General features: G+C 37.9%; 1 protein-coding gene across 2 annotated transcripts in view; it reads left to right on the top strand.

The window, feature by feature from the left end:
• SNTG1 (syntrophin gamma 1) overlaps positions 1 to 23,507 on the top strand; it is a 564,878-nt gene that overhangs the window by 486,040 nt on the left and 55,331 nt on the right. Inside the window, exon 16 of one of the 2 annotated variants that reach the window (XM_003421078.3) lies at positions 17,364 to 17,474. The exons of the other annotated variant lie outside the window; for it this stretch is intronic. Within the exon in view, the coding sequence (XP_003421126.1) occupies positions 17,364 to 17,474 (111 nt within the window). The remainder of the gene's footprint in view (positions 1 to 17,363; positions 17,475 to 23,507) is intronic. 2 annotated transcript variants of the gene reach the window in all.

Here is a 23,507-nt window from a genome sequence, read left to right as displayed (position 1 = left end):
TCATGGGCTTAAAGAAAAGATTTAGCAATTTTAAATGATTGAATGTCACTTCTCTAAACATTGTGTAAGTTCCTCTGGTAAGAACCACAATGTAGGCAGTTAAGGAGGCCTTCAGGATGTGTGGTTTTTTGTTTTAACATCTAGCAACATGCTCAAAATATAGTAACCACTTCATAATGTTTGGTGAATGAATAGATTAAAAAAAAAAGAGTGACTTCCTATATAAATTCAATGTGATTTAATATTTGTTAAATATTATTTGGTCTTTTCTAGCCCTTATATGCTTTTGCTTTCAAGTATGCTTCTGCTAGTTTTTGTGATATTTTCAATGTGCTAAAATTTTAGGTAGTAGTTACTTTTAATGGATCCTGAAACTATATCATCTTCAGAATGATATTTAAATTACTCATATCCAAATCTGTGTTTCTAAATTGTGTCCTGATTATTACACTTGAATGAAGTTTAATAGAAAATAAAGCCTTGTGCTTATTACTGAAACTGCATGCATGCAGATACACACTACAAAACATAGATATGTTTTTACAGTATGCTTGTCTTACTCAATTGGTGTTGTGATGGTTAGTTTTGTTTGTCAACCTGACTAGGCTAGAAACCCAAACCCATTGCTGTCGAATTGATTCTGATGCATGATGACCCTGCATGGGCAGAGTAGAACTGCTCCGTAGGGTTTTCAATGCTGTGACCTTTCAGAAACACATTGCTAGGCCTGTCTTCTGAGGTGCATTTGGGTGGGTTCAAAATGCCAACCTTTTGGTTAGATAGTTGAGCATTTAGCCATTGAGCTCCGAAGACCATGTTTTTCTCTTTATTCCGGGAATCCCTCAAAGTACTCTCATTTTCCCTAATCAACAACCCTCTGTGTTAGCTTTCCATTTGATTTCCACCTCTCTATCTCTGTTCCCATAGTGCAGATTTCTGGACTTATCCCCTGAGTTGAAAATGTTGCTACTCACATTCTTCTGTTGGTAAGCTTCTTTAACTCCTCCTGAGGTCTTTCTTTTGTACTCAGGCTGTTTGGCTTTAAGTTTTCCTCTCTCCTCCAGGGTTGAAACTCCTCTGTAGCCCCAGATAAGACTTCCTGCCCCATGCTTCCAGGCTCAGGGACTTCATTTGTTCCAGGTCAGTCCTTAGCTCTATCTATTGGATTTTTTGGGAAACAATTAAAATTTAGTGGAACACAATGAATTTGTCTTGTAACCCAAAAAAGTATAAGTAAAATCCAGTAAGGCATGTGTACATGATTGTGCCACATGTGAAAATTATGATACCCACTGAATGTAATATTATGTTAGACATGATAAATCTATATTTGGATGGAGGAAATCTAATTTTATGTCTTCTTTTGAAAATTAATTTGGAAAAGTATATTATGAGTCATAAGAATTTTCATAGGTAATAGAATATTGCCTTGTATAGTGCTGGACTATACAAGGCAATATTCTATTACCTTTGAAAATTTTGTGGGGCAGTTCTACTCTGTCCTATAGGGTCGCTATGAGTTGGAATCGACTCGATGGCAGTGGTGGTGGTGGGTTTATAGTGCTGGAAGATGAGCCACTCTAGGTTGAAAGGCATTCAAAATATACAGTTACTACAGCAGTGGCCTTGAGCATAGCAATGATCATGAAGATGGTGTAGGACCAGTCAACTTTTCATTCTATTGTACTTGGGTCACCATGAGTCGGAGCAGACTTGAAAGCAACTAAGAAAAACAACTATGGGCTGGATTCTTTTCTAGATACTAGGTAAACAGCTGTGAATAAGAAAAGTAAAGGGCCTGTCTTTTAGAATTTACATCTTCTTGGTGGGAGCCTTTAGAGGGGAGATACCTATGATATTCTAATAAACTCAGCACAAAATTTTAGATGCTGACATGAGCTACGTAGGAAATAGCAAAGTATACTCTCAAGTAATAAAAACGACTGGAGAAGGGTGGATAATTTAAAGAGTGTCATCAGGATGGGATTTGGATAATGAGAATCCACATAGGTGAAAACTGGAGAATGACCATCCCTGCAAAGTAAATAACCAAAAAAAAAAAACCAAACCCACTGCTGTCGAGTCTATTCCGACTCATAGCAACCCTATAGGACAGAGCAGAACTGCCCCATAGAGTTTCCAAGGAGCGCCTGGCGGATTCGAACTGCCGACCTTTTGGTTAGCAGCTGTGGCACTTAACCGCTATGCCACCAGGGTTTCTGCAAAGTAAATAGCAAATTAAAAAGTGTCAAGGTAGTGTTCTGGTTATGGTGCTTACTCTAAGCAGTTGTAACAAACAAACAAAAACACCACCAAAAATGGAGTGGGTTAAATAAGGTAAGCATTTATTTTTCTTCAAAGTATCTGTGCAGAGGCAAGTAGTCTTCTACTACATGACCATTCAGGGCTAGGGTTCCTTCAGTGGAATGCTCCGGGAGAGTACTTGTGTACTTTTCTTACCAGCATGGTCAAATTTGAGTTATGTCCATATTCATTGTAGGAAAGGGGAATTAGGGTTTACAAGGCAATCAACTTTCTTTTAAACTGATGACGGAAAAGTTATGCTTATCAGTTATATGCACATTCTATTGTAGAGAACTTACATAGCAATGTGTAGCTGTAAGAAAGGCAGAGAATGTATTCTGTTCTGTGTTAGTTTCTTATTACGGCTGTAACAAATGTCCACAAACTTGATGACTTAGACAACACAAATTTATTCTCTTACAGTCCTAAAGTCTAGAAATCCAAAATCAGCTACAGTCAAGGTGTCAGCAGGGCTGGTTCCTTCTGGAGGCTCCAGGGAACAGTCTGCTTCCTTGCCTTGCTGAGCTTCTGGAAGTTGTCAATATTCCTTGGCTTGTGATTCCTTCTTCACATCACTCCAAACTCTTGTTTCCCTTGTCACATCTTCCTGCTTCTATAGTCAAATCTTCATCTGCCTCTACGTATAAGGACACTTGTGATTACATTTAGGACCTACCTAGATAAAAATAGTCCAGGATAATCTCCCCACTTCAAGGTCATTAATTTAAAAACATATGAAAAGTCCCTTTTGCCATAAAAGGTAACATTCACAAGCTGCAGGGATTGGAGACTGGGCATCTTTCAGAACCATTATTCATCCCATAACAGTACTTTAGTGGCTATGCGTCCAACTAAACCTTAGGGGACCAATGGTGACAGAGAGCAGAGTAATGTCTTCATAGACATTGTTAAGGGTATGATAAAAATATTTTAGAGGAAGTGTGGGAATAAGACCCCAGAGAGGTAAGGCACTCTGCTCTGTCTTCTCCACCCAAGGCACAGGCTCCTCGACCAGACTCAAAGTGTAATCTAATCTCGCCCTCCTTCCATGTCCAGTCTCACTGCAGTGATGGTTCTTCCCAGGTTAAATAGTTTGCATTTTATTTTTGAAAGAAATGGAAGTCATTGCAGAGTTTTCAACTAAACCCTGTCATGGCCTGGCTATCTTGTGAAGATCTTATTGTAATGTACCAGACCTGAAACTGGAAGTCTGTTTAAAAGTATATTGCAGGAGTCCAAGCAAGAGATGATGATGTCTGCAGTAGAGTGGTGCCATTGAGATAGAGATAAACATGTGGATTCAGAATATATTTGGGAAGTAGAGTAAAAAAAATAAGGGCAACAATAGTCCCAGGGTATCTACTAGATTTTTATTACATTTTTATTTTCAATTTTTATTTTGAGAAATATTTATTCTGTGTTAGCCTTATTGTCTACTAAAATATGGAATATTACAACTGGATGAACATGTTGGGGTGAGGCTTGGAAGAATCCGGATCTGTTTGCATATGTTAAGTTTGAGATGCTGAAAAGACTTAGATTTCTGAATGTAAAGTATGTACTTGAACATGATACGGAAGCTTAGAAGAGAGCCTGAGATAATTTTGGAAAGCATCAGGATATACATGGATTTTTTTTCTTTTTTCTCTAATAGAATTATTTATTTATTTATTATAATGGTTTTAATTATTTATTTCCTTTGTTCAATGTGTAGGGCTATCATTTTCATTTTGGTTCTACTTTTGTGATGTGTACATTTATTGCTATAAATTGACCTCTGAGCACTGCCTTTGTTGGGTCCAAAAGATGTGTTTTCATTCTCATTTGATTCTACAAATTTTTTGATTCCCTCTTTAATTTCTTCTATTACCTGGTTTTTAAGCAAGTTGTTATTCAGTATCCATGTATTTGATCTCCCCCTGCCCCTTGCTTTTCCTGTTACTGATTTGCACTGTTATGATGCTGTGATCAGAGAGAATGCTTTGTATTAATTTGATGTTTTGGATTTTATTGAGGGTTACTTTGTGGCCAAAATATGGTCTAGTCTGCAGAATAGTCCATGTGTGTTGGAATAGAATGTATACTTTACTGCTGTTGGGGGTAGTTATCTATATATGCCTATGAGGTCAAGTTGGTTGATTTTGGCCTTTGGATCTTCTGTATCTTTGTTGAGTTTCTTTCTAGATGTTCTGTCCATTACTAAGAGTGGTGGTGTGTTGAATCTCCTACTTTTATTGTAGAACTATTTCTCTCTTCAGTGCTGTTAGAATTTGTTTTTTTTATTTTGGAGCTCTGTTGTTGGGTGTGTTGGATTGTCCCTTTATTCATTATATAATGTCTTCCTCGTCTTCTAAGTTTGATTTTGCCTTAAAGCCTGTTTTATCTTAGATTAGCATTGCCACTCCTGCTCTTTTTTGTTTAATCTTTTCTTGTTATATTTTTCCATCCTTTGATTTTTAATATATTTATGTCTTTGTGTCTAAGGTGTGTCTCTTGTAGGCAGCATACTGATGGGTCATTTTTTTTTAATCCATTCATCTACTTTCTCTTTACAGGTGCATTTAAGCAATTTACATTCAGTGTGATTATTGATAAGTATGTTCATTGCCATCATATTGTTCTGCTTTTTCCTGTGTTGCTGACATTTTCTTGGTTCCTCTTGCTTTCCTGTGCTGAGTTCCTTTTGTTTGTGGATTTTCTTTTACTTTCTTTCTATTATAGGTTTTGCATTTACGGAGACTTTGTTTTTCTTCATTTTTATTCTGATGAGTAAGTTTGTTAACATTCTTTGTGGTTACCTTGAAATTTACCCTTATCTTCCTACATTTCAAGCAGTCTTTTATTATTTGATATCACCTTGACTTCTTCCTCATTTGAAAGTTCTATACTTACACCATTTACTCCTCCTTTTATTGTTCTGCTGTTGTAGTCATTTACAGATTGACATCTCTGTTTCCCTGTTATAAGTCCTTTAGTTTAGTTTTTTTTTTTTTTTTAATTGAGAATTCTTCACCTAGGTTGGTATCTGCCTGATGGTATCCTGTGTCCTAGATTCTGGTTGTTTGTTGTTGGTTCCCTCTTATAAGTTCGATTTGGTTTTAATGAATTCCCTTAATTTTTGTTTATGTAGAAATATCATTATTTCACCATCTTGTTTGAGAGCGTTGCAAGATATATTATTCTTAGTTGCCATTCCTCCCCCTCCAAGGTTTTATATGTCATTGCATTGCCTCCTTGCCTGCATATTTTCTGCCAAATCATCAGAGCTTAGTCTTATTGTTTTCCCTTTATAAGTGACTTTTTATTTTTCTTGAGATGCTCTCAGGATTCTTTCTTAGTCCTTGATTTTGGCAAGTGTGATTGTGATATGTTTTGGTGACTTTCTTTTGGGGGTCTATCTTATTTGGTGTTTGTTGAGCTTCTTGGATGGTCAGCATTTTGTCTTTCATGATATTTGGGAAGCTTTCTATAGGCAAATCTTCAACAGTCTTCTATGTGTGTTCCAATTTCCCTACCCATTCTGTAACTCTGATCACACGCAAGTTTTATTCTTGATTATGTCTCACACAATTCTTACATTTTCTTTGTTCTTTTCTCTGATTTTTCCTCAAAGTGGCATCCATGGGTTTGTCTTCAATCTCGCTGGTTCTGTAATCCATTGTTTCAAATTTTCTCCCAAAATCTTCTATTGAGTTGTCCATTTCTGATATTTTTGGTTTATCTTTTAGGTTACTAGTTGCTATTTTTGTATGATTTTTTAATTGTTTATTTATTTTGAACTTTGTTCTTGTATTATTTTCCTGAACTCTTTTATTTCTTTGTCTGTGTTTTCCTTGATTGACTAATTTTTTGATGGTTTTATCTGTGTTTTCCATGATTTTGTCTGTTTCTTTCCTTGTTTTTTCTGTGTTTTCCTTAATGTCTTTCCTAATCTTTTGGAAAGCACTAAATATGAATCCTTTGAATTCCATATCAGGTAGTTCCACTGCCTTATTGTCTACCAGAAGGTCTTCTGATTCTTTGTTTTTCTCACGTGCTGGAGAAATCTTGTACTGCTTTTTTGTATGTCTTGATATTGTCTGCTGCCTCTGAGACATTATAGCATTATTTCCTGTATTGATTGTGTGCTTGTTTGTTTCATTCTGCTTTCCTGTTTTGATATGTTAGGGCCAGGCATGCTAGATCTCACCACCTTGTCCAGATGGGAGGGCAGAAACACACAACATGAGCCTACTTTGTTGTACACAATTTGGTGAGATGGCTGAAGGTGGACTGTGTGGGCAACATCTACCTCCTTATGTTAGTCCGGCAATGTAGGTACATTAACAGCCCCTTGCCAGAGAGGCAGGGGTGTTGGATGGGTATTAGAATCAGCTCACTTTCTTTGATTTAACAGCTGGTCTAGTGGCCAGAGGGGCAGGGCAGCGTGACCTGGTGCAGCAAAGGGCCTGAGCTTGGAACGCTGTAGCCACAGCAGCACACTGGGGGGTGGGAAGGGGTTAGGTGTGGGGTACAAAGAAAAGAGACAGAAAGAGAAAAAAAGAGTAGCTGGTGTGTGGGAGTGGGGTTGACATGGGGGACCTCAGGAAGGGGGAATATGACATATCAGTAGGGGGAGAGAGAAAGAAAAGGAAGAAAGGGAAAAAAATGGTACAGCAGGAGCTGGAGCGTGGAGGAGGGGTGGACCTGGGCTGGCATTGGGCCAGTGGCTCTCTAGCCATGGCGGTGTGATGCAGACCAGTGGGAGAGCATGGGATAGAGGTGGGATATGTGGCTAGGTGGGAGGCAGAAATAAAATGAATAAAAGGAAAAAATGGCACAATGGGAACCAGCAGGCAGGGATAGTGTGGACCTGGGCTTGTGGCAGGCCAGTAGCTCCCTAACTATAGCAGTATGGCAAGGCCTGGTGGGAAGGGGTGGAGGTGGCATAAGGGGCTAAGTGGAAGGGGGAAAAAAGGAAGAAAGGGGAAAAAGAGAAAGAAGAGAAAAAAAGGCAGGATGGGAACCAAAGGGTGGGGGTGGGATGGACTAGGGGTTGCAGTGCGCCAGTGGCTTTCTAGCCATAGTGGTGCAGTGTGGCATTGTGGGAAGGGGTGGAGGTGGTGTACACAGCTAGGTGGGAGGAAGGAAGAAAGGGAAAAAAATGACATGGCATGAGACAGTGGGTGGGTATGGAGTAGACCCAGGCTGGTGTCTGGTTGGCATCTCTCTAGCCAAGGTGGTGTGACATGGCCTGTTAAGAAGAGGTAGAGGTGGGTTATGGGGATAGGTGGGAGGGAGACAGAAAAGTAAGAATGGGAAAAATAAAATGGCAAGGTGGGAGCGAGTGGGTGGGATTGGGGAGGGACCAGGGCTTGCAATGTATTGATAGCTCTCTATTTGTGGCAATGTGGTGTGGCCCTTTGGGAAGGAGTGGGAGTGGCATACAGACTAGGTGGATGGAGAAAGAAAAAGAAGAAAGGGAAAGAGAAAGAGAAAAAGGTCCAGCAGGAGCCGGAAGGTGGGGGTGTGGTAGACTCAAGGTAATGGCAGGCTGGTAGCTCTTTAGCCAAGCAGCAGAACATGGCCCATCAAGAAGGGGTGCGGGTGGCATACATGGCTAGGTGGGAGAGAGAAAGAAAAGTAAGAAAGGGGGAAAAAATGGCACAGCAGGAGTTGGTGGGTGGGTGCGTGGTGGATCTGGAGTGAAAGCGGGCCAGTGTCTCTCTAACCGAGCAGCACATCATGGCCTGTTGGAAAGGGGTAGGGGTGACATACAGGGCAGAAGGGGGAGGAGTAGGAAAGTATATTTCTCTGAGTACTGGGTGATCTGTCTCCTATTTGGAGCTCCATGAAGTTGCCTTCCTGTCCTCCCTGTCCAGGGTCATTGCTGGCTCTGCTCCAAGATGGTGACACTGTGACACATTAGTTCACAGGGGACCTCCACTCCCCATCTCTTCTCATTCTGTTTTCCCTCAGTTTCTTCTTCACTTTGGTGTTTGATCTAGTTCTTTATCCCTTCATTTGGTGCTTAAAAAAACCCAAACCCAGTGCTGTCGAGTCAATTCCGACTCATAGCAACCCTGTAGGGCAGAGTAGAACTGCCCCATAGAGTTTCCAAGGTGCGCCTGGAGGATTCGAACTGCCGACCCTTTGGTTGGCATCCAGAATTGACATTTATATCTGTTTTACTTAGTTTTTTGTGTCTTTGCTACAGAGGGATGGCATGATCCATCTGTCTAGGGTGCCATGTTGGCTCCACCTCTATATATGGACTTTTAATTCATGGTTACAAATGTGATCACCTAAGAAGCTTGTGTAGAGAGAAACTTAGTTTAAAACAAAACAAAACACAATTTAAAACAACGTTTATTTTCTAAAATAGGGGCCCTGTAATGCATTGCCATCAATTCTGACTCATAGCAACCCCATAGGACAGAGTAGAATTGCCCCATAGGGTTTCCAGTCTGTAAATCTTTACAGAAGCAAACTGCCATGTCTTTCTCCCATGGATTGGCTGATGGGTTGAAACCACCAACCTTTTTGGTTAGCAGCCAAGTGCTTAATCACTATACCACTAAGGATCCTTAAAATAGGGGTCAGACAAGTAAAATTAAAGTTTGTGAACTGACTGGAATATCATGTTTGTATTCTATTATTCTGCATTCCATTGAATCACCTTTCTTTGAAATGGGCAGGTATATGGATCTCTTCCAGTCAGTTTGCCAGGTACCTGTCTTCCAAATTTCTTAGCATATGTGAGTGAGGGCTTCCAGTTTTCCTGATGTCAGATGGATCTTGACTAAAAGCAAATACCAGAAAGATGTTTATCTGTGTTTCATTGAAGATGCAATGTCATTCGACTGTGTGGACCTGTAAAATGGTGTGAGGGTGGTGTCTAACCTCCTCTAACTTCAAAAATGGGATGGAGAACCAAAATCAACAGCCCAAGGCTGATTCCTATGAGGTGGAGGTCAGATATGCTTTTTTCTCCACCATCTTTACCAATTCTGACAGCAAATGTCCCACCCACAGCACCCTCTACTTCTCTACTGGGTTCGATAATTCATTGAAATGGCCACACAGAACTCAGACAATACTCATGATTATGGGATTTATTAGGGAAGTAACAGGTTACAATTCAGTTCAGGAATGCTGCGGATATAGTTCTTCCATTAAGACAGCCTCTTCTCAGCTGTGCCTACAGGCATGCCTCTTTCTGGCCCTCGGCCTCTGCCCTGCTTGGACAAGTGTTACAAAGCTGTTTTAGCTCTGCCGACAAGTACTCTGTGGCACCCCACTCTGCCAGCAAGCATCGGCCCAAAGGCACTCAGCTCTAGCTCTGTTGGTCAGCAAACCTAACTCTACTAAGTGCCTATAGGCACTCTACTCTGCCAGCAAGACTCCTGCCCAAAGGCACTCAGGTTTCTTGCTCCATGGGCCAGGAAGCCCGCCACACTGCTGCCCTTTCTCTACCACCATTTCTCACCATCTTCAATGTTACAGTTTTCTCTCTCTTAGTCTCCTGGTTCCAGAAGCTTCTCAACACAGTGATTGCAGGGCCAAAGGGCATGCTCTGCTCTTGGCTCTTCTTCTTTGGTTGTGGCGAGATCTTCTTCCTGCTCAGGAATTGGTTCTCTTGTAACCCCAGCAGGATGACAAAACTGACTAATCCCCTTGGTGGGCCACAATTACCTTATTTTCACAGTCCTACTCAACAATGAGTGAGAGTCACAAGACCACGGTGAGAAGGGCCACACAAAAGTGACCCATCACACTGCAGGAGCATAACAAATTATGGATAACATTGCAAAGAATGGAAATTCCAGAATACTTAATTGTGTTCATGTGTGTCATGGGTTGAATTGTGTCCCCAAAAGAAATCTGTTAACATGGCTAGTCCATGATTCCTGGTTCTGTGTTATTGTCCATTTTGTCATCTGTGATTTTCCTATGTGTTTTAAATCATACCTCTATGACAGCATTGGTTTTTTTGGGTTGGGTGTGAGGTTAATGAAGTGGGAATAGCAGATGTTAATGAGGCAGGACTCAATCTAAAAGGTTAAGTTAAGTCTTAAGCCAATCTCTTTTGAGGTATAAGAGAGAGAAGGGAGCAGATAGACAAGGGAACCTCATACTAACAAGAATGCAGTGCTAGGAGCTGATGCATCCTTTGGACTCAGGGCTCCTGTGCTGAAAAGCTCCTCTACCAGGGAAGGATTGATGACAAGGACTTTCCCCCAAAACTGACAGAGAGAAAGACTTCCCCTAGAGCTGGCACCCTGTATTCATATTTCTAGACTACTATACCGTGAGAGAATAAATTTCTCTTTGTTAAAGTCATCCACTTGTGATATTTCTGTTAAAGCAGCACTAGATGACTAAGGCAATATGGAACCTATATGTAGACCAAGAGGCAGTCATTCAAACGGAACAAGGTGATACTGCATGGTTTAAAGTCAGCAAAGCCGTGCATCAGGATTGTATCGTTTCACTTTACTTATTCAATCTGTATGCTGAGCAAATAATCTGAGAAGCTGGATTATATGAAGAAGAACTGGGCATCAGGATTAGAAGAAGACTCATTAACAGCCTGTGATATGCAGATGACATAACAGGGCTTGCTGAAAGTGAAGAGGACTTAAAGTACTTACTGATGAAGATCAAAGACCACAGCCTTCAGTATGGATTATACCTCAATTTAAGAAAATGAAAATTCTTTCAACTGGACCAATACACAACATCATGATAAATGGAGAAAATATTGAAGCTGCCAAGGATTTTATTTTGCTTGGATTCACAATCAACACTCACAGAAGCAGCAGTCAAGACATCAAATGACATATTGCATTGATTAAATCTGCTCCAAAAGACCTCTTTAAAGTGTTAAAAAGCAAAGATGTCACTTTGAGGACTAAAGTGCACATGACCCAAGCCAAGGTATTTTCAGTAGCCTCATATGCATGTGAAAGCTGGACAATGAATAAGAAAAACCAAAGAAGAATTGACTCCTTTGAATTATGGTATTGACAAAGAATATCGAATATACCATGGACTGCCAGAAGAATGAACAAATCTGCCTTGGAAGAAGTGCAGCCAGAATTCTTCCTAGAAGCAAGGATGGCAATACTTTGTCTCACATACTTTGGACATGTTATCAGGAGGGAGCAGTCCCCAGAAAAAGACATCATGCTTGGTAAAGCAGAGGGTCAGCAAAAATGAGGAAGACCCTCAATGAGATGAATGGACACAGTGCCTGCAACAGTGGGCTCAAACATAGCAACTATTGTGAGGGTGGCACAGGACCAGGCAGCATTTCTTTCTGTTGTACATAGAATGACTATGATTTGGAACTGACTCGACAGCATCTAACATTCTCTTACACAGATTGTATAACAACATGCATAATGTGGATAATAGTGTTTTAAAAAGTGGAATATACAGTTGCAGTTTTGTGGTGAATAAAAATGGTCCTTTATTGTTTTTATAATGTTGGCTGATAGTTTGAAATTAGAATAGAAAGGAATTATGTACTATGTAAAATATAATTAAATACATATTTGTATATGCATTTTGTTATACATGGGATACATATTTTACTATCCTTATACAAATGTTTTTAAAATATAGTACTAAGGAAATAAAATCCCAGTCCTTTTAAAGTCATGGTTTTTTTTCCACTCAGCTTTATGTTCAAATGAATAATTGAGTCATGTTAAGACCACCTAACCGAGTTCAATAAACTAACCCACACACACCTCATTAAAATAGCATACCTTAGAAGGAACTTCTTAGAAATATGCAGTGGGACCATTGACAAAATTTCTGTTTCAATTTATTTTAAAAATAAAAAAAAAAAACTTTAGCTAGTCATATCATGAGAAAAACATCAGAAAAATTCCAATAAAGGGGCATCCTACAAATTCTCCACAATATTGTCAAGGTCATCATTTCATGGAAAGTCTGACAAAATGTCACAGCTAAAAGGACCCTAAAGAGACAAGAACGCTAAACATAACATGAGCCCCTGGATGGTATCCAGGGACAGAAGAAAGACGTTAGGTAAAAACTAATGAAATCTGAATAACGTAAGGACTTCCGTTAATAACAGTGTATCAGTATTGATTCATTAACATGACAGTGTACATACTTGGCATATAAGATGTTAAAAATAAAAAAAAAAAAAACTGGGTGTGCGGTATATGGGAACTTTCTGAAAAATCTCTTGAATTTTTCTGTAATATCTAAACCCCCCTATAAAAAGAAACAAAAATCTTGGACTTAGTTGGATTTGATTAAGTACTAGGTTGCTAACCAAAAGGTCAGTGGTTCAAACCCATCAGTTGCTCTCTGGGAGAAAAGACCTGGTGATCTGCTTCCACAAAGATTACTGTCTCTGGAACTCTGTGGGACAATTCTACTCTGTCATATAGGGTTGCTATGAGTCAAAATCAAAACTGACAACCTATATTTAAACAATAAATGTACTGTTACTTTTTAATTCGTGGCTTTGCTCTTTCATAGAGTACATGCTACAACCTGTATCTGTAATTTTGATTGGTGGCTTTCGCGGCTTTCAGTCAAATAACCCTACCAATTTCTGGAAAGAAATACAATCTAATGAGATTTGTGTTTCACTATGAAAGTATGTGCTCCAGGTAATTACCCTCCTTGGTATTCTCGCAGCTCCAAATCTGGGAAGAATTATAAAACGCTGTAGGTGTATACAAATTGAAAAAGCATATCTTGAAAGGGAATGGCACAAAATACTGACTTAAACCAATTATGCTGCAGTGGTACTGTGACAAGTCATTCTGAAGTTGCGAAAGATTTGTGGGTGAGCCATTTCCAACAATCTTCCAGCCTATGGACCATTCTTATACTTTTTCCATAATTTTATGCTTTCTTGTCTGGCAGACTACAAGGGGCTAAGAAATCGCCTAAACAATTAGAAGGATCTTTGTTAATATAGTGAAAACTGTGAGAGCCGGAACTTCACAGAACTGCCTTGTTTTTACAGGTCTTGCAAATTTTTTGCCTTTGACATGGTGCGGTGTTGCCACTTTTCTATTGTTTTAGTGGAAAATATTTGAGTTTTCCTTCCCTGACAGGTTTTCTGCCTTACACATGTTCCAGATTTTCCAGGCTTTACTGTATTGGGTTACGGGAATTAATGTTTAAGAGGAAATATAAAACCAACTGGGAAGTAAGATTTTACCTTATCATAGGTTTATTTTGTATTTTAATTTTTCAATTAATGTCAGTGCAATAACAAGATTGGGTCTATACCTATATGACACAAATGCTATTTTTATGCAATCTCTATATAGAACTGCAGAATCTTCCTAAAAATGTCACTGTAATCTTCATATTTTGATCTGTTTCTCATATCATCCCCATTCAAGATTGTAAAACAAATATATATGTAAGAACAAATATTTATCAGTTGGTAAAACACTTGGCAAAAATGAAAGGTTTATTTATTCCCTTTGCAAAAGACCAAAAGAACAACCACTATTATCACCACTACAACCAACACTGGAGCCCTGGTGGCACGGTAATTAAGAACTCAGCTGCTAACCAAAAGGCAGTTCAAATCCACCAGCAGCTCCTTGGAAATCCATAGGGCACTTCTCTGTCCTACAGGGTCACTATGAGTCGTAATCGACTCAATGGCAATGGGTTACAATCAACACCGCAACAAAATCTCTACTGCACTGTGAGTGAAAGATGTAGCTTGAATGTCAACCACTGTTGTTTTCAACTGTTGAAATCACTTGTATGTGAACGGAGATCATAGGTGATGTCTAGTGATTATAATCTTGAAATTATCTATTCTGAAAACATTATGAGCCTTGTCTATGAATATTTAATGTGAAATTATTGTTTGAAGATCAACATTCTCATTATGTTTCATTTGCCCTTGAATGCCCTTTGCAACCTTTACTAGTTCCATTTTCAAAATGTCAGTGTGAGATAATCTTGAAGGAAAAGAGACATCTTGCCAGGAACTATTTATTATTTTGCTGGGTGAGGGGATATAGCATTTTCTGATTGAATAATCTGAAGAAGTTCTTGAAATACTTAGGAAACTTTGATTTTAAAGGGTGTTTATCTGTTGAGATTCATTTTTATAAAATAAGTACCTGTATCTTATTCTCTTTAACACAATGTGAATGTGTACACATGTGCATATATGCTTATTTATATGCTTTTGTCCTATCACATTTTTTTTTTTTAACTGTGATGCATAGTCTCTATCTTGTTTCTGTAGTATTTTATCAGAGACCATGGCTTACTCAGGACTGTCCTAGGCAACATTTCTTTGATTTATTTAGATATCATTGATCAGGAACCGATGGTACTGAAGAAAGAAGTCCAAGCTGCTCTGAAGGCATTGGCGAAAAACAAGGCTTTAGGAATTAATGGAATATCAACTGAGATGTTTCAACAAATGGATGCAGCACTGGAGGTCCTCACTTGTCTATGCCAAGAAATATAGAAGACAGCTTCCTGGCCAACTGACTGTAAGAGATCCATATTTATGCCTATTACCAAGAAAGATGATCCAACTGAATGTGGAAATTATATCATTAATATCACATGCAAGCAAAATTTTACTGAAGATCATTCAAAAACGGCTGCAGCAGTATATTGACCGGGAACTGCCAGAAATTCAGGCCAGTTTCAGAAGAGGATGTGGAACCAGGGCTATCATTGCTGATGTCAGATGGATCCTGGCTGAGAGCAGAGAATACCAGAAGGATGTTTACCTGTGTTTTATTGACTGTGCAAAGGCATTCGACTGTGTGGATCATAACAAATTATGGATAACATTGTGATAATGGGAATTCCAGAAAACTTAATTGTGCTCGTGAGGAACCTTTACATAGATCAAGAGGCAGTTGTTTAGACAGAACAAGGGGATACCGATTGATTTAAAGTCAGGAAAGGTGTGCGTCAGGGTTGTATTCTTTCACCATACCTGTTCAATCTGTATGCTGAGCAAATAATCTGAGAGGCTGGACTATATGAAGAAGAAAGGGCCATCAGGGTTGGAGGAAAACTCATTAACAACCTGCGTTATGCAGATGACACAACCTTGCTTGCTGGAAGTGAAAAGGACTTGAAGCACTTGCTAATGAAGATCAAAGACCACAGCATTCACTATAGATTGCACCTCAACATAAAGAAAACAAAAATCCTCACAACTGGACCAGTGACCAACATCATGACAAAGAGAGAAAAGATTGAAGTTGTCAAGGATTTCATTTTACTTGGATCCACAATCAACAGCCATGGAAGCAGCACCTAAGTAAGAAATCAAATCACACATTGCATTGGGTAAATCTGCTGCAAAGGACCTCTTTAAAGTGTTGAAAAGCAAAGACGGCACCTTGAAGACCTAGGTGTGCCTCACCTAAGCGATGCTATTTTCAATCGCATCATATGCATGTGAAAGCTGGACAATGAATAAGGAAGACCGAAGAATTGATACGTTTGAATTGTGGTGTTGGCGAAGAATATTGAATATACCACGGACTGCCAAAAGAACGAATAAATCTGTCTTGGAAGAAGTGCAACCAGAATGCTCCTTAGAAGAAAGGGTGGCGAGACTGCGTCTATATTACTTGGGACATGTTGTCAAGGGGGATCAGTCCCTGGAGAAGGACATCATGCTTGGCAAAGTACAGGGTCAGTGGAAAAGAGGAAGACCCTCAGTGAGGTGGATTGACACAGTGGCTGCAACAATGAGCTCAAGCATAGCAATGATTGTAAGGATGGCGCAGGATCAGGCTGTGTTTCATTCTGTTGTGCATAGGGTCAGTACTATGAGTCAGAACTGACTCGACGGCACTTAAGAACAACAGATATCATAAGAAATTATCTATAAATATTATTTGAAACCGTAAATGATTTATTTATATCATATGTTTAATAAAACAATGTTACGTTGAGATAATTTATAAAGAGACTGCATGGTATGTGGTTGTGTTGAACACACATACAAAAATTCTTCCTTTAATAACTTATGTGTTTACTATCTGACTTTGGCATGAATGTTTTCAGTTCCAGAATGCAGGGAATACCAAACTGCTGCATTTACCATCAGACAGTAGAATTTATAATATTAAAAAGATAAGGAACCATAATACTATTGCCACTTACTGCCAGTTTAACCTTTTTATATCTCTGTTTTATTCTTTATAGACTTTTGTTACTTCCAGATACAGAGAACTGCGTTTATAGAATATATTTCAGATAGAGGTTGTACTTTCAAAGATAGTATATACTTATGGGAAAAGTGTTCTAAAATGATTATTCTAGTTCAGACTCATAGGAACAAATTCAAAAAATAATTTGTCAAAATTATGTTTTCAAGCTTATATTTTATCTAAGGAGCTCTGGTGGTGCACTGGTTAAGCGCTCTCCTACTAACAGAAGGGTCAGCTATTTAAACCCACCAGTTGCTCCTCAGGAGAAAGATGTGGCAGGCTGCTTCCCTAAAGATTAAAAACCCATTGCTGTCGAGTTCATTTTGGCTCATAGCAACCCTATAGGGGTAATAGAACTGCTCCATAGGATTTTCCAGGCTCTAAGAAAGATTTGGCAACAGTTTTACTTTTGTTTTGATTTGTTTTTAATGTTATCTTTAGAAGTTGCATGTTATTAATTAGAGCTCCAAGAGAAAGTTACTGAATTATTGAGAGTCACCATCGCTTCTATTTATATAAACCAAAGAAGCAAATAAAAATGGTTTTTATTTACTCACTAGCATAGGTACATGCTTTAAATGAGCTGAGTCTTACTTCATTTTAAAACAAGAAAAGATACTCAGTGTTTTATTTTTATACAATTTTGAAATAATTATTTCATTGGAAGAAAAGCTATTTCTAGAAATTAAGGTATCTATTATATACTAAATTATAGCCTTAGATAAATGTAGTTTAACTGCTTTAATACTGGAATATGCTGCTCTATATGATTAATTTTTACCACTTAAAAAGAGACGTTATTTCTTAGTTTGAATGTGGTTTTTAATTGTGTTGACTTGCCTATGTTTCCTTTTTTCCCTTTAGGTTGTACTTTGGCGGTATAAATTTTCTCAGCTTAAAGGCTCTTCAGATGATGGCAAGAGCAAAATCAAATTTTTGTTTCAGAATCCAGATACTAAACAGATTGAAGCAAAGGTAAATCCAAGAAACTCATCACATTACCCACTGCTAACTACATTACTGCTATGAAGAAGCAAAGGGGGGACATTTCAGGGGGGAAAAAAATTAAAAAAGCAAATCACACAATGTGTTTATCACGCCTGAGAGAACAAATTCACTTTCAGACTTTAATAGCAAATTTTTACTTTAAAGACATGGCTTAAATTGCACACTGCTAATCATGTTTTTTAGTTTAAATCATGTTTCTTAGTTTTTTAAATTCTTGGGAACTGAGTATATGAGAACTAGTCACTTGCAATTTCTTTGTGGTTTCACGTTGTAAAGAACAATTTAAAGTACCTTTTAAAAAATACTATTTTAATTAATATTATTCCCTCCTTGAGTATGAATACAAATTCTTGATAGAAAATCATTTTTAACATCAATCTATTTTTCCCATGTAATTATGTATCTAAGAAGATGAACTAAATGAATGATTTCTTGCTTTGCTGCATACATACTTTCACTTTATTGAAATATATGAAGTATATGCTGTTTTTACTTATCAGAAAGACTCACTACTTTTATTTTTATGAATGCATATCCTTGTAAATATTCAAAACCTGAATTATTCACATTACCCTATTGCAAAATTCACAATAACAAATTTGGGTTAGAATAATTTATAAATATAGCATTCTTTTGTGAAGGAAAAGGATAAATATGAAATATCAAAGTGAAAAATTAATTCTTTGTAAATAAAATTCCAAGATAGGTTTTCAACTATGGAGTAAAATTGTAATTATTCTGTCATACTTTTTTTTTTTTTACTATTATAAAATTCAGGGGGAAAAGTCTTAGCCTGACATCCAAAATCTTTCAGGGAATGACTTTATGTAACTCTTTAGTCTGTATTCTTGTAACACTGTTCTATATGCAGGTCAAGCAACACACTCATTCTTGCCTTATGTGTGTACTAATGTTATTCTCTTAACCTTTCTCCTTAGTGGTTTGTTTGAATCTTTGAGACGACACCTTCTTCTTGTCTCTGGACTTGTCTTACTACCCCTGACTGTAGGTTGTCTACAGGTGACACCTGTGGATATATCTCCCTCTTGCTGGCCCCCTCCCTCCTATGTGCTCATTGGTGTTGCCTGTGGGCCTGACTTGTATTTGTCTCCCATCAGTTTATACATATGCTTTTTGACTCCATCTACTCCTTTCATTTAACTTGCTGGTAAGTTTCAGCTTTATTTCCATTAAGCCTTTTTCCTTAACTACAGACATATCTACACACCTGCTTCTCCTCCATTCTTTCCACTGATCCTCCTCTTTCTCTCTCTGGAGACCATTGACTGATCATTTGCTTTGTGTCAGCCACATATAGCACTCTTTAAATTGATTTTCAGCATTATTATAAAAAAAATGTGTTACTTCTCAAAAATTAGCTCTTGGTAGATATTTCAATTGTTAAAACACAGGACTTATTCTAAACCTGGTGAATGATGTTAATATTGTCTCTTGTACATTCTTTTAATGAGGAAATTCAAACACTCATTGGCAACTGCAAAATATTTGATTAGTTGTTTTCTAACACTTTTTAGTGTGCTAACAAATGCTTAGCTAAGGGACAACGTGACGTTACAAGGATAAATGCTATCAAATGACTGCTAAATCTAATATTTAAACTTGAAGATATTTTTATCTTTTTTGTGTGAGTAATACATAATATATTTCCAATTAATGTGGCGTATGTTACATATGCAGCTAATTAAACAACTTTATTATTTACCTATTAGTTACTAAATATTATTTATTTTGTTATAGTGTTTTTGAGCATTATTTTATAATTTGATTAACTAAGAAGTCATTTCAGAAGAGATACTTGGTTGAATGTGATTCTTGAACTTATGGAAGCAATTGTGGAATAGTGGAAAGACCAGTTTTAGAAATACTAGAAAGTGTGATATTTGATGAGTTATCTAAATTCTCTAAAGTCAGCTCCCCCTCTATAAAATGATGATAATAATTAATTCCATGGGTAATAGTAAAGCTATTTAATAGCACCCAGCATAAGAACTGGTCAATCAGAATAGTGCTCAGCTCTATAAAAACTGTTTAACCATATTGCCGTATACCAGTAGATTATCAATTCTGCTGATATCATAGAAATTATGTAAAAATTAAAGCTAATAAGATTTCTAACTTTTTATGAGCCTTTATACCTTCAACATGTAAGAAATAAGCAAAAGTATAATCACAGGAGTAAAGGAAGAAGACTGTAAGCGTGCATCACATGGTCAAATTACTATACTGGACATATGGGACTTGTGTCATAAGGATGGCTTCTTTTTCTTATAGAGATAATATTTTATTTAATTCAAATCCAGAGTCAGGCTAAAATGCATTTTTTTAGTGCTTCTTTTATGCTAATTATTTTGAGAATTTTTGCTTTTTGAATGATTTTCTTGTCCAGTTTTCTTGTCCCTTCCTGCTTTTCTTTTCTTTGCTTTTGGGCGGGTGTGCCCATTAGTCTCATATACATTATTGAACTATAAAGCATGTCCCTCATATGTGTTATTGTTGGTCCTATAGACCTGTCTAATCTTTGGCTGAAGGTTGAATCTCAGGAGCATTAGTACTGAGTTAAAATGTCCGGAGGCCATACTCTTGAGATTTCTTCAGTCTCTGTGAGACCAGCAAGCCTGGTCTTTTTTTTTTTTTGCGTGAATTTGAATTTTGTTCTACATTTTTTCCCTTTTTCTCTGGAATCCTGTACTGTGATCCCTGCCAGAGAAGTTGGTGGTGGTAACTGGGCACCATCTAGTTGTTCTGGGCTCAGTCTTGGGGAGGTAGTGGTAGCTGTGGTCCATTAGTCCTTCAGACTATTCTTTCCCTTGTGTCTTTGGTCTTCTTCATTCTTCTTGGCCCCAGCTGGGATGGGACCAGTACATGTATCTTAGATGGCCACTCGTAGGCTTTTAAGGCTCCGTTTGCTACTCACCACAGTTGGATATAAAACATTTTCTTTATAGACCGTATTATGCCAATTGAGCAGTGACCCCCAAGATCACTGATCGCAGACCTCAGCCCAGTAGCTCGATCTCTCAGTGATTTTTTTCTAAGGTTAACTATGGTATCATTTGAAGTTCCATTATTTCCTCTATTAGAATATCATTTTTTAAAAAATCAGGGAATAGACAACATGATACAGTGGAAAGGATATTAGGATCAGGTAGATTTGAGTTAATTATCTTTTCTTCACCATTTCCTAGCTAAATGACTTGGGGATATTTATCACCAAATCACAGCTGCTGCCTTGCAGGAAAAGCATAAGGAATAGAAGACAGAGAATAAGTTGCTGTTGAATTAATTCATCATTAAAGAACCTATCATACTGATTAAGGAAGTAGTCAATAAAATGAAAGCTATTAATGTTATAAAAGAAGTTAGTGAAGATGACTATATATATTTATACATAACCCAAAACCCAGTGCCATCGAGTCGATTCCGACTATATATATATATATATATATATATATATTGATGCCCTTTCCACTTTAAAGAAATTTAAATTTGTAAGAATAATCCAAATTTTTTGGGTGTGGTGTATCAAATGCCCTGGTCGTTATCTGTACCTGTTAATTTAATTTAACTTTATTCTGTTTTACATTTCAAGTTAGGAAGTTTGCCCCAAGTCTCTGTTCCCAAGTCAGAAACAGGAACATCTCTTTTATGTTATATAAGCCTGCTAAGTTTATATGTAGCATAGCATTGGTCTGCACTGTCATTGTAATTGTTTGCTAGTATGTGGATAAGACGTTAGATCAAGAACCTTTAAGCACAATGAATGTATCTTATATCTTATCATTCCTAAGGCCGTGCTTAATGGTTTTCAGGGAGCAGGCAAGTAATAACTGTCTCTATTTTAATTAATTTAATATTTTTAGTAGATTATTTATGTGTTTATGTCACTATTTCATTTAGGCAAATAAAATTAACTAAATTGAAATAATCCATATGAAGTATGAGACCATATTATAAACTCATGTTAGAAGATCTAAAGAACTATTTGGCATTTACTTATTATGTTTAACTTTGCAGAATTGGTCTACCTTCTTTTTCCTTTTTTCACTTTTTTGATTCTCTTAGTTTCATTTGCACTTTCCTTCAGCAGAAATAAAATGATATGAGATACTTCTTTTAAGCCATGTTAGAAAAATGACTTCTGAGGAAGACAAATACACTTACACAAAGGCATTATAAACAAAACTAAAGCTACACAGGTTTAAGAGTAATTGTAAACTTTGCTTGAAGGAGCTTGGGTGGTGCAAGTGGTTTGTGATTGGTTGTTAAAAGTTGGCGGTATGAACCTACACAGGGGTTCTATGGGAGAAAGGCCCAATTAACTGCTTCTGTAAAGATTGTAGCCCTTGTAAGCCCAATGGATCCATTCCACTCTGTAACACATGCGGTCACCAGGAATTGGGGCACAGTTAATAACCACATGAATTTGTCCTTAGAGATAATGTAATAATTTCATAAAACATACTATAACATTATTTTATAGATGAATGTTGTAAGCCCTTTTCTTAAAATTTTATTATGAAAAATGTTAAACAAAAGCATATTTTAAATAATTTTCATAAAAACTCATAGACTCACCACCTGAATTCTGCCATTCAGGTTTCACTAGATATTTTTTTTTTTTTTTCTTAATAATTTTTATTGTGCTTTAAGTGAAAGTTAACAAATCAAGTCAGTCTCTCACACAAAAACCCATATACACCTTGCTACACACTCCCAGTTACTCTCCCCCTAATGAGACAGCCTGCTCTCTCCCTCCATTCTCTCTTTTCGTGTCCTTTTCGCCAGCTTCTAACCCCCTCCACACTCTCATCTCCCTCCAGGCAGGAGATGCCCACATAGTCTCAAGTGTCCACCTGATCCAAGAAGCTCACTCCTCACCAGCATCCCTCTCCAACCCATTGTCCAGTCCAATCCATGTCTGAAGAGTTGGCTTCAGGAATGGTTCCTGTCCTGGGCAACAGAAGGTCTGGGGGCCATGACCACCGGGGTCCTTCTAGCCTCAATCAGACCATTAAGTCTGGTCTTTTTATAAGAATTTCCGGTCTGCATTTTTTTATCCCACTGCTCTCCTGCTCCCTCAGGGGTTCTCTGTTGTGTTCCCTGTCAGGGCAGTCATTGGTTGTAGCCGAGAACCATCTAGTTCTTCTGGTCTCAGGATGATGTAGTCGCTTGTTCATGTGGCCCTTTCTGTCTCTTGGGCTCGTAATCACCTTGTGTCCTTGGTGTTCTTCATGCTCCTTTGATCCAGGTGGGTTGAGACCAGTTGATGCATCTTAGATGGCTGCTTGCTAGCGTTTAAGACCCCAGATGCCACTCTTCAAAGTGAGATGCAGAATGTTTTCTTAATAGATTTTATTATGCCAATTGACTTAGATGTCCCCCAAAACCATGGTCCCCAGACCCCTGCCTCTGTTATGATGGCCTTCGAAGCATTCAGTTTATTCAGGAAACTTCTTTGCTCTTGGTTTAGTCCAACTGTGCTGACCTCCCCTGTATTGTGTGTTGTCTTTCTCTTCACCTAAAGTAGTTCTTATCTACTTAGTGAATACCCCTCTCCCACCCTCCGTCCCTCCCCCCTCTAGTAACCACAAAAGAATGTTTTATTCTCAGTTTAAACTATTTCTCAAGTTCTTATAATAGTGGTCTTACATAATATTTGTCCTTTTGCAACCGACTAATTTCGCTCAGCATAATGCCTTCTAGGTTCCTCCATGTTATGAAATGTTTCACAGATTCCTCATTGCTCTTTATCGATGCGTAGTATTCCATTTTGTGAATATACCATAATTTATTTATCCATTCATCCGTTGATGGGCACCTTGGTTGCTTCCATCTTTTTGCTATTGTAAACAGTGCTGCAATAAACATGGGTGTGCATGTATCTGTTTGTGTAGAGGCTCTTATTTCTCTAGGATATATTCCAAGGAGTGGGATTGCTGGATCCTATGGTAGTTCTATTTCTAACTTTTTTTTTTTTTT

This window comes from Loxodonta africana, chromosome 14 (assembly GCF_030014295.1).
Source record: "Loxodonta africana isolate mLoxAfr1 chromosome 14, mLoxAfr1.hap2, whole genome shotgun sequence".
In the NCBI taxonomy this organism is placed as follows: Eukaryota; Metazoa; Chordata; class Mammalia; order Proboscidea; family Elephantidae; genus Loxodonta; species Loxodonta africana.
Note: the sequence above shows the minus strand (reverse complement) of the source record. Positions and strands in the feature narration are given on the sequence as shown.